The 12,762-nt window shown below is 37.2% G+C and overlaps 1 protein-coding gene across 9 annotated transcripts in view; it reads right to left on the bottom strand.

Annotated features, from left to right (window-relative positions):
- Positions 1-12,762, bottom strand: part of IQCH (IQ motif containing H) — a 250,784-nt gene that overhangs the window by 159,121 nt on the left and 78,901 nt on the right. For 5 of the 9 annotated variants that reach the window (XM_030814630.1, XM_012507363.2, XM_030814631.1 and 2 more), the window contains one exon: positions 2,745-2,873. The exons of 3 other annotated variants lie outside the window; for them this stretch is intronic. In XM_030814630.1, the coding sequence (XP_030670490.1) occupies positions 2,745-2,862 (118 nt within the window). In that variant the 5' untranslated portion in view covers positions 2,863-2,873. Of the gene's footprint in view, positions 1-2,744; positions 2,874-10,117; positions 10,239-12,762 lie in introns of all 9 variants that reach the window. One more of the 9 variants, XM_003267135.2, reaches the window with a different exon arrangement.

The raw sequence follows: 12,762 nt of genomic DNA, 5'->3' as shown, positions 1-12,762 counted from the left end.
TATTTGCAATGCATATAACTGATAAAAGATTAGTATCCAGAATATCTAGTAATTCCTATAAATCACTAAGAAAAAGAAAGACAATCCAATTTCAAAAAAAAAAACAAGGGTTAAAGTCTTAAATCACCTTACAAGAGAGGATACTCAAATGACCGATACGCGTTATCAAAACAACTTGCTCAATTTTACTGGTCATCAGGAAAGTAGAAATTAAACCCACAAAAACATACCACAACAGACTCTTCAGGATGGCTAAAGTTTTAAAAACTGAAATGTCAAGTGTTGACAGAGATGAATATTCTGGAACACTCATATACTGCTAGTAGGAAAATAAGTCAGTATAACCACGTTGGAAAACTGTTAGGCAGTATCTATTAAATCTGAGCATATATATAAACACTAAGACTCAGCAATTCCACTTTTTAATATATCTTCAACGGAAATGCTACATAAGTGCATTAAAAGATACCTACATATGTGCATTAAAAGGCAAGAATTAATAATTAAGGCATTAAAAGTACAAGAATGCTCATAATGGCTGGGCGTGGTGGCTCACGCCTGTAATCCCAGCACTTTGGGAGGCCAAGATGGGTGGGTCACCTGAGGTCAGGAGTTCGAGACCAGTCTGACCAATATGGTGAAACCCCGTCTCTACTAAAAATACAAAAATTAGCTGGGCATGCTGGCGTATGCCTGTAGTCCCAGCTACTCAGGAGGCTGAGACAGGAGAATTGCTTAAACCCAGGAGGTGGAGATCACACCACTGCACTCCAGCCTAGGTGACAGAGCAAGACTCCATCTCAAAAAAAAAAAAAAAGAATGCTCATAGTAGTATTATTCCTAATAGCTCTATAATATAAACCACTAAAATTCCCATCAACAGTAGAATGAATACAAAATTGAAGCACATTCACGGATATTCATTCATATATTCATACATATTTATCCTTGATGCCTCTTTCCCTCACTCCTATCCAACAGTCAGTCCTCAAGCTTCCACCAAAATGTAACCTGAATTTGCTCACTTCTCTTCATCTCCATTGATACCATCCTCCTCATATCCACCATTATCTCTCACCTGGTTTATAGCAATAGTCATTTAACTAGTCTCCATGCTCCCCCTATGATTTGTTATCTGCAAAGTGGTTATTAAAACATATATCAGATCATCTCATACTCTGTTTAAATCCTTCAGTGGGTTCTCTCTGTCAGCAGAATTAAATGTAACTCTTCACTATGGTTTGGAAGGCTGCCATGCTGATTCTGGTATAGTCTAAGGTATTTAAAAAGAAAGATCTTAAAGATACACTGAGTGGTTTAAATAAATTAAGAGTTCTTTATCTCTCATACACAGTTCAAAGGAAGACAGTCCTGGGTTGGCAGGGCAGTTCTGCAAGACTCAACATGGAGTTCCATCTCTGGCTCCAAAATGCATGCCCAAGTTTCATCATCACATTTGCAACCTAGCTAGCAAGAGGAAGAAAAGGCAAAAGAGGGGCTAGGCTTCTTTTCTCTTAAGGGCACAGTCCAGAACTTTTTCACTCTACTTCTGCTTAACATCTTCATTGTCCACAGCTTCCTCACGTGGCACACACAGCTGCAAGTAAGCCTGGGAAATGTCTTTAGTTAAAATGACATGTGCCGACCCACAGCTCTATTACTACGGAGGTAGGGAAGAATAAATATTGAGGACAACTCAGTCTTTGCTCTAGCCTACAGCACATAATCCCTCTCTACCTCTCTACCCTCATCTCTTCCTTTTCTCTCCCTTGCTCATGGTTTGGCCTTCTTGCTCATTCCCTCTTAGTCCTCAGGGCCTTTGTCCCTGTGCTGTCATATATCTAAAATGCTCTTCCCTAGATCTTTATATGACTGGCTTTCCTTCATCATTTGAATCTCAGCTCAAGCCTCATGTATCTTCTGAGAGACATTCCCTGACCCTTCCCTCACAAACAAAGTAGCCCCCTCCTTATCATTCTCTAACCCATATTGTTTTATTTCTACATTTATCACTAGCTTAAATTCTCATTTACTTATCTGCTTATTATCTGTCTCCCTCTAGAATACAAGCACAATGAGAACAGAAATGTTGTCTGACATTTTCTCCTGGATTTCCAGCACCTAGATGCTACTTTGGATAAAACAAGAATTCAACAAATATTTACTTATTTTTAAATGTTTAGGAAAAAATTATTTATATAACAAATAATTAAAGATGAATTAATTCAGCCAAAACCTATCATTTTATGACTGGGAAAACTGCAGCCCAGAGAAAATAAATGTTTGCCCAAGATTCTGCAATGAGTTACTAGATTCCCAGGTCGGTGCTTCTCTCTAGCACCCTATTTCTTCCAGTATTTTCTTTGAAATCTTCTTCCATTATGTCAACCCTCAGCAATTATTACTCTGAACTCCTATGGCACTAGACTTTAATGTCCATTTGGTTTTTATTTCATGTTACTTTATATTATTATTTATCTTTATTGTATCTATCGTTTCCCCTGCCAGACTGTAAGCCCTTTGAAAATATGAACCTTCTAACACACACATAGAACACAGGCCCTCAATATGTAATTTACAAAGATGGCTAAAGTTAATTTATTTACTAAAGTGAAACTCAGGATGATTACAACTTTCATCTTGTCCTATTATTGAGGACAAAAGTTGGCTACTAGAAGGCTAGATCTGGGGCAGAGATAATTTCTGTGTGTCCTCAACTGAACAGAGATGCATGAGTGTCTTACCTGCATTTGGAATCTTACGTGCTTCATCAAAACTATGCAGAGGAGCTGCTCTGGGTGTAATGGGTGGATTCTGAAAGGTAATCCTTGCTGTTGGTGGAATCAGCCCTCGTTCTATCATACTTAAAATCCCTAAAAAGAAACATTAATAAAATGTGAGTTTAATTCCAAGCAATTCCACAAAGTCTGGGCTCTATAAATTTCACAAGTGTAACTTACTCCATTCATCATCTTATTTGTGAGGGTACGTCTAGTGCCTTAATCCTTTGTATAAAAAAATAGCTACAGTACACATTCATTTAAATGTAATATTCTAACCCAAGGAAAAATGTCATTTCCAATGGCAGTAATATGAAATAAAATTGCACTAAAGTAATTTCATTTTAAGGTGGAAATATAATTTCAAGGCAAACTAAAACTTCTTTATACTTATGACACTTTCAATCATTGGTAATATTATTACTCTTTTTAAAATTCAGAGAAATCAGGCACAGATTCTTAATAACTAAGGAGATCCTTTGTTCCAAAAGAAGGAAATCTGTGTACTTGAAACCATGCCCCTGTTGTATAATCAGTCATGCTTTATAAAATAAGGAGTTATTTTTAGACATTTCTCATATCACCAGAAGATGTTAATGCTCAGATAGGTTATTTTAATACAACTGGGCAAAATGGTTAGTATGAATGTAACTAATTTACAATTCCTAGCATTCATACTGTGTTAGCATGGCTGGTGCCAAATCTTTTAAAGGATAAGAGACATCATTAAATAAATAAACAAATGAATAAGTCAATGAATGATTGACCCAAGCCTGCTGTTAGAGGGAAAACTTTTGTTAAGGTGGATCTACTGTATTGAAGCCAGAAACCTAGAAACTTGGGGACTTCTTGCAATAAATTTGTGGTAGGGCTTCAGTTTCTTGTTGCTCTTTTACATAATAGAAAGTAAGTAAAGAACTCTGGGTCTCAACAAAATCCTGGAATACAAACTGTGTATTCAAGTTGGCCTAAGTTGAAGAATTTGGCACACAACTTGGTCCCTTCCAAGAGGGACCAATGCTATTTCCATTTACCTTATGAACTCTATATTATATTACTGTTAAGAATGTTAGTCTAGTGTTATAGGAATTCAGTAGAATGATCACTGAAGGGTTGGAGAGCTGAAAACTAGTTCACTTGTAAAACAATGATTCCAAAGAGAAATCTTCAGTTTACTTACTGAAGAATCATTTAGGGGAAGAATTTCTTATTAAAAGCGGAGATGCCTGGGCCCCAACTCAGACCTGTCGAAACTTCTGAGGACAGGGCCTGGGAATCTGCATTATTGAAGGCTCCAGGAGATATTCATGTGCACTGAAGTTAGAGAACCACTAGAATTGGGGCCCAGTAACATACACGTTAAATAAGCACTCCAGGTTAATCTTTTGTACTCTTTTTTTTTTGTTTTGCTTTGTTTTTGTTTTTTGAGACGGAGTCTCGCTGTGGCCCCCAGGTTGGAGTGCAGTGGCGCGATCTCAGCTCACTGCAAGCTCCGCCTCCTGGGTTCACACCATTCTCCTGCCTCAGCCTCCCAAGGAGCTGGGACTACAGGCACCCGCCAACACGCCCGGCTAACGTTTTGTATTTTTAGTAGAAACGAGGTTTCACCGTGTTAGCCAAGATGGTCTCGATCTCCTGACCTCGTGATCCGCCCGTCTCGGCCTCCCAAAGGGGAGGGATTACAGGCATGAGCCACCACGCCCGTCCAATCTTTTGTACTCTTAACACTTAAGAATTACTGATCCAGAGTATAACACTTTAGGACCTTTTTGAAATTAGTACTTCAGGTTTTAATTTTTATAACACTAGATTGAACTACTTTAAAAATCTTGTAAGACTAATTCTTTGTCCTCACAAATATTTTCCACCTATAAATATCAAATTTCATTTCCAAGAACTCTGCCTGTTTTGCAGATGTGAAAAACAGGTCTCCTTATAATTTAATATATTTTCATTTCAAGAGTCAGTTTCATTCTCTGAGAATTCTGAAGACTATAAGCATGATTTTAACTCTTGCTTTAGTGCTGGTTGAAGCAATTATCTTAATTTCAGACAAACACATATGTGTGCCCATCTACTATTGGAAGGAAAAAGTTAAGACTTTCGAATAAGCAGAAGAGATTACTGAGTATCTTTTCATTGAAATGCTGGAACCTCTGAAGATTATCTGACCTATAGTCCTACAGGACTCTGTATGCATCTTTGTTTTGTTTTGCTTTTTTAGAGACAGGGTCTCATTCTGTTCATCAGGTTGGAGTGCAGTGGCACCATCGTAGCTCACTGCACCCTTGAATGCCTAGGCTAAAGTGATCCTCCTGCATTATCCTTGGTAGCTGAAACTATTGGAATAGCACTATCATGTCTGGCTTTTTTTTTTTTAATGTAGAGACTAGGTCTCGCTATATTGTCCAGGCTAGTCTTGAACTCCCGGCTTCAAGCAATCTTCCTGCCTTGGCCTCCCAAGGTGCTGAGATTATAGGTGTGAGCCACTGTGCCAGGTGTGAGCCACTCTGCATCTTTGTTTTTAATTGTCCATTTTATAATTCTGTAAAGATTGAAGTTCATTTGTAGAAATCTGATAAGAATGTCACTAATTATTGTTTATACACATGCAAATTTAAATTCTTACACATGGAAGGACCACTCCCTGAAAAGCCAGTTTTGCATCCATTTGCAAATTTATTTAAATATTCTCGATTTATAAATGTGTCTATTTGGACTGTCCTTTGAATTTACTGTAAATCTTACTAGTTCCCTCACTTAATTAATAAGCTAATAAAATCTTTGACATGTGTTCATTTTATATTTATATAAGAGTCATAACTTTAAAAAAAAATCATCCTTTAACAGTTTTGGAGTTCCCACTGAGATGAGCAAAAGGGTCACCCGAAATAATCAGAAATGATGTATCTCACAGGAAGCCAGGCCCAGGCATGATTTTTCTTGGCCTCCACAGGTTAATTTAAAGTTTCTTGTTTTTCTAATTTTAATTTTACTCTCTATTAATTTGTTTTTCTTTTTAGTTCATTTATGGATGGCAAGTTATTCCCTGTTGGCAGCTGCCATGATTGGGAATTTGGTGATCTCTGGAAATGATCTAATGTCTTATAGAGAATACAGTTTGTTAGTTTTTGTCCATCTGTCTATTTTGAGATCAAATTAGGAATTTCTTGCTCACAAGGAGAACAACTCTTTGATATCTGGACTGGTAAGCTTTTTTGTGTTTCTGTGTTTATTTTCTCTCTCTTTCTTTTTCTTTCTTTCTTTCTTTTTTTAGACACTCTGTAGCCCGGGCTAGAGTATAGTGGCATGATCTCAGTTCACTGCAACCTCCGCCTCTACGGCTCAAGCCATCCTCTCGCCTCAGCCTTCTGAGTAGCTGAGACTACAGGTTCACCACCATACCCAGCTCATTTTTGTATTTTTTTGTTGGGGTTGGGGTTTTGCCATGTTGCCCAGGCTGGTCTCGAACTCCCGGACTCCAGCAATCTGTCTACCTTGGCAGCCTCCCAAAGTGCTGGGATTAGAGGCATGAGCCACTGCACCTGGCCACTGTGTTTATTCCCTATTTATCTGTGGCTGAAATGGTAGAATTGAGGATATACACTCTATCTGTATGTCTTTGTATCTGTAATTCAGGAAGTTCCTTATCTCACATTGTGAGTGTAGAATGTTTTCCTGTCTCCAGATGGCATTAATAAATTAGATCATAAAGGAATTCTGTTCTGATTGGCTTGTAGAGATAAATAAGTGCTCATATAAATTGAATATTCATAAAATTACCAGAAAATAAAGAAATCAAACTTGTAATATTTTGAATGTACTCCCTGGACCTCCCAAATTCAGAAACTCTGATTCTCTACTTTTCATGGCAATATAGTAATTTACATAGTTTCAGTGCTGCTCTCTTTGTACTAAGACATAACTAGAAAAATCACTATTCAACCAAGGCCTTGCCTAGAATTTTATATTTGAGAATAATGTTTATTTAATCAGGTATGACAAGTTACTTTTTTTTTTTTTTGAGACGGAGTCTCTCTCTGTTGCCCAGGCTGGAGTGCAGTGTCATGATCTTGGCTCACTGTACCTCTGCCTCCCGAGTTCAAGCAATTCTCGTGCCTCAGCCTCCCGAGTAGCTGGGATTACAGGTGCCCGCCATCACACCTGGCTAATTTTTGTATTTTTAGTAGAGATGCGGTTTCACCATATTGGCCAGGCTGGTTTCGAACTCCTCACCTCAGGTGATATGCTCACCTTGGCCTCCCAAAGTGCTGGGATTACAGGTGTGAACCACTGTGCCCGGCTGACAAGTCACTTTTAAAGAATCAAGGTTGATGCGTTATAGAGCCAATGCTTATAAAGTCCTCCCAGAAAAACTAGCCTGGTATATGGCTTACATGATTTTCAGCCTTATAGGTGGTAAGGAAGGTCACATGCTACAGCCCTAAGAACTTTAGGATATTTGGAGGACTTCTAGAAGAGAGAAATTTACCCAAGTTTATAGGTCCTGCAGTTGAAATCTGATGAACAGAGTTTCTTGGGCTTGATTTCCTAGTCTTGGGATAGCAAATAATAGGGGATTTTATTCAGGCTGAGATTCTCTACAAAAACTTCCAACAAAGCAAATGAAAGGTGGCTTATATGGTAAATGAACATTCTTGCTCCACCTATGTGAATTATCAGGCCAAACCTACTGAGACCAGCCTTATTCTGTGAATTTTTGGTTTTTGAGATTGTTTTGGTCAAAAGGGGAGAAGATTGTAAGAATTTTTTTTTAAGTTTTAGAATAAGCAAATGGGATCACTGGATATCCTTTTAATAGAGTCCTGAAGTCTCCAGTGAATATCTGAGCCTAGCCTTTGATTAGGCTACTTACAACTCTGTAGATATTGAGGTTACTTTGTAAATAACTGATCATAATGCAAATAATTCTTATCTATAGACATGAAAATAAATTCTGTCTGGTGAAGGGGAATTCTCCTTATGGGAAATCCAATTTTGCATTTATTTGCAAATTTACTTCAATATTCCTGATCTACAAATGTGTCCATTCTTTGGATTTGCTTTTGAACTGGTTGTTAACTGATGAATTAAATAAAAATCTTTGACCTGTGTTCATTTTATGTTTGTATGAGAGTCATGATTTTAGCTGTTTTTGAAAGTTATCCTTTAACACCATTGTTTTATTAAATCCTCATCCATGTTTAATAAAACACCATGTTTTATTAAATCCACTCTTACTTTCCTGTTGAATAGATTAGGAATTGGAAGTTCATTCATTCTGTCATTCATTTAACTAATAAAGTGCCTATTATGTGTCAAGAACTATTCTGGGGGCTGGGGATGTGGTGGTGAACAAGAAAGACCTCATGGAGCCTCTAGTGGTAAAGAAGATATTAAATAGATTTAAAATAAATATATTATGATAAATTGTGATAATCTCTGAAGGAAAAGGACAGGTGCTTGAGGAAGTGACCTTTACTGGCACAGGAAAAGGCACTTGTGAAGGCCCGATCTGCAAATGTGCTTGGCCTGATAAAGATGAGAAGGCCTAGGTGGCTAAGTATAGAGAGAGCTGAGTGGGATGAGAAATGGAGATGTAGGTGAGGGCCAGATCAAGCACACCTTGTTCATAGAGTTCAGAGTTTCTTCTAAGATCAGAGAGCCATTTGCTTCAGGTCACAGAGCCAAAATGAAATTTGGTCTATGTAATGTAAAACTTGTATTCTTAACCATTTGGAGGGGTGGGGCAAAGCTTTCTTTTTTGGATTTAGCCAGGTATTCAAGAAAAAGTAGGAAAGTTTGAAGCTCATTTTTCAAAATGATTCTCTCTTTTGCATGTTATTAGTCTTTCACCTCATTCTGGACCTGTCTAGATCTGGGGTGAGGCTTAAAGAACATTTAAGGGCATTAGAAACACCTAAAAAAATATAGACACTGTATTTATATTTCTGTGGCTTGTGGCTTCCTGACATTCATAGTATCTTGCACAATACCAGACATATTGCAAGTACTCAATAAATATATGCCGATTAATTTATTAATCCCTAATATGACAGTAGGCCATGTGTTCTCATGAAGATAATTTAGAAATGAAAATGTAATTTTTTTTCTGGATGAAGTTGCCAAAATTCTAGATTTACCTTTATTTTGTGGCAATTTTTTATTGTCTCTATTGCTAAAGCAGAGCAGATAGATAGATAGATAGATAGATAGATAGATAGATAGATAGAGAGATATATCGATTCATTCATTCATTCACTATTTCATTCATCCTAATTTGGCTCAGGAAGAATATAAGATGGTATTAAAGCAAGAAATGGGAACACTCTGCTGGTGTTATTCAGTATTCCCAGGAAGTAAATATTACATAAGCTAACTAGAAAGCATATGTCACAAAGATTGCTGAACAATGGTTTATAACAAGGAAAGTTGTGAGAAGCTTAACAAATGCAGAGATTTATAATGATCTCAGGTTATCTACCACCAGCAGACAGAGGATACAGTAGCTAGAAGCTGGAGGGCTTTGAATTTCCAGGTGGCAGAAGAACTTTTGGGAACCAGCTTTGGGTCCTAAATATTCCAGTCAACAGATAGAAGGTGAGATAAGGAGTAATTAAAGACCATCTCACTAAGTTATATTTGAGATAGGAAAGGGATCCACTTAGGCATTCTTTAACACTTTGGTCAATTAAATTAAATAGCAGGGAATAGTAGAGATGGTTACACTTAGGACATTCAGTATTTGGTCACTCGCTTGCTTATTCTTTCATTTTCTTATTCACTCAATCTACACTTAGTATCTACAAAATGCTGGATATGGTTCTAGGTGCTAAAGATACTGAGATAAAGATGAAATCCTTTGCTTAAAAACAAAATCCACTGTTTCACAAGACTAGAGTTTAGACTAAAACATGCATAGTTTAAACACTAATTACATTAATTCTGGCTTCATATTTCCTTATAATAGGGTATTGAAATAAATTTTTTAAATGCTACCAGAATAATATATCAAAAATGATCTGCTCAGAAACTTAATAAATTCTAATGCTATTACATAAATACAATGATCATTTTAATAAGTAATAACACCATCTAAATCAATATTAAATCCATAGCATGATAATTTTACAGGTGGAAGGGACTCTAGAGATCGTCTTGTCCAACCTTTTGATTTACAGAGCAGGAAACTCAGACCAGAGTGAGGACCTGACTTCTCTGAGACCACCCAGGAGAATTAGTGGCTGAGCCAGAGTCCAAATTCAGGCCTCCGATCCTACCTCAATCCTCTTTCTTTTACATTCCTAAACACATAAAATGGCTATTGAATCACTAACCTTTGCAGGCATCTGCTTGTAAGACTGGTATAGGAGTGAAATAGGGATCTGTGTGATGAGAAGATGGCAGAACCGTGAGGTTGGATATGGTAGACCCTTTGATTAACTTCGGAACCTTTACCTAGATAATCGAAAATTTGTTTCAGCAAACATTTTTGCCTTCACAGTGAACACAGTTTTCTTCTTGTAAACAATAAAGTTATGAATAGTTGCATTAAGTTTTAATAAAGTAGCAATATCAGCTCCAATTTTATTGCTTATGAATATCCTGTGCTATTGTCTACTACTGTCAGGAGTTTGTGTAATTTAAAATAGTTAATTAAATCCAATTAACAAGTTGTGATTTCCACTATATAAAGTCAACACAGTATTTAATAAAAGAACTATTAAGATTTTGTTCAATTTTAATGGCTACAATATACAAATGCTAAATCTTGACAGAGAAGGTTTTGAATACAGCAAAGTTTTGTACCAAAAAATTTCCCAGGAAATAAATGTTAGAGTGTTAATGTTAAAAAATAAACCTGGAAGACTGAAAAGATAAACATATCAATCAATATTAATTCTGGGTAGATTCTTTTGCAGATCTCAGAGATGGTTACAAAGACACAATATCTAGATCAGTTATAGGAGCTAATTACTTTTCCTAAAGTCATAAAATGCTTTTATTACAGTTACAAAATATGAATTGTTTCTATTAAATGGTTTCTAGATTTTAAAGATTACATATATTGCATATAAATCACATTTGATTGTATAGTCCAACTATACTATTTTTACCTTTATTACAGGAGTTTATGAATTACCTGGGTTCTCTCAGCAGGGAAAATGCAACTGTTTGGTATTTATAGACTGAATCTTCAAGTCATTTTCCAAACATTAATTGATTTGCATAACTTCCAAGGGAACTAGGTAACAGTTTGCTATTTAACTAATAAAGAACTCAAGACATAAAGATTAGTAGATTTGTTTCAGGCCATACAATATACTAGATATGCACAGATTATTCAATTCTGAAATTAATCTGATTTTAAATTGGTAAAATTTGCCATTGGACTCGGTTGCACAATACCTTATTGCCATTAAGGTCATACTGACTTTAAGGAAAAAGAAAGGGAAAGCTTCAAGACCAGAGGGAGAAAATCACTTTACAAAATAAGTATCTATTAGCTGAGAAATACCTGAACAAAGGGTTAGGGCCCCCACTGCCAGGATGTGGTAACACCATGAACATCAAACACTTTGATGATGTTTGGTAAATAAATAAAAACAGTATTTTGAATAGGAAAGAGTAGACTGTTAGTGCAATCTGTTTCTCCCCAGGTGAGTCAGAAGGGGAAAGGGAGGTGCTACCAGCCTCGCCTTAATGAGAGTGCAGGACTCATAAGAAGATTTATTTATTATGAGACTCTGGTGTTCCTGATCCACATTGGTTTCTTGCCCTTATCCTCAGCTCTCCTCTCCCCACCTCATCTCCAGACATGAGTAGCTTCCAGGATCTCCTCTTAATCAGGGAGGCTGCGATATCCAATGCACTGTGCTCTAGCAGGCATGCACACAGCTGAGAATATTCAATATCAAAAGTGGCAGGGTCTCCACTTGTCTGATTGATAAAAGGATCAGTGAGACAAAGGTAAATCGGAGGAAGAGAGAAAGATTCAACTTAAATAAAACTGTCAAGCACTGTGATGATGTAAAATATAGGTTTGGCAGTTTCAGGACACAGAGCATAATTTATCCGGATTTTCTGAAAGCCTTTGACAAAGAACACCTGACAACCTGCTCTGGGCAAGCTGAAGTAGCAGGATCGAACATAAAACACAACATAAAGGATGACACAAAGGAGAGGACAGTAGGCAGGTGATGTTCAGACTCTGTCAGGCAATCAGCACATTCATAACACTGCTTTAATTCTTTCAATTGCATCAATCTAAACAATGTAAAAACCAGAGTGAAGAACTATGCTGAAAAGGCAGTGAGGTGACTGTGTGTGTAGTGTGTGTGTGCACGTGTGTGTATGTGTATGTGTTGGGGAATGGAAGGTAGTGTTTTCGTTGACAGAAATAAATCCCTCAGATTGTGTCACTGGATAGGAAACATCTGTCCACTCTGCTGTCCTCTTACCTTATCCATGGTAAGGATAATCACTTCTGCGTATGCTTGTTTGGAGGGTGAAGGAATGAAACGACCTTCAGCATTTACTGAGCACTTTCTATATAACACTAATTTTAACACGCTGAGCATTAAATTTCATGAGCAATGGAAAAGCTAAGGGCTGTAGGAGTATAGAAGAGGGAGTAATTAACTCTGCCTGCTTGTATTGCAGAAGGCTTTGCAGCGACTCTCAGCCCCAGCTGTATATTAGAATCACTCAGGGAGCTTTTTAAAAATACTGCCGCCTGGGCCCCAACCCTGGGCAATTAACTCAGAATAGGTTAGGCTGGGGCCTGGGCCTTGGTATTTCTAGAAAGCTCCCCAGGTGATTCTGATGTGTAGCCAACGTTAAGCTGTACTGCAGTAAGTGATATTTAAATTGCATCTTAAAGAAAGCACTAAATTATATCAGGTGGAGAAGAGGATACAGTTATAGGTAGAAAGTGGTAGCAATGGTGCAAAACAGCATATTTTATGCATGAAGATTTCAC

The sequence above is a fragment of the Nomascus leucogenys genome, chromosome 6, assembly GCF_006542625.1.
Source record: "Nomascus leucogenys isolate Asia chromosome 6, Asia_NLE_v1, whole genome shotgun sequence".
Taxonomy (NCBI): Eukaryota; Metazoa; Chordata; class Mammalia; order Primates; family Hylobatidae; genus Nomascus; species Nomascus leucogenys.
This window is presented reverse-complemented; position numbering and strand designations above follow the sequence as displayed.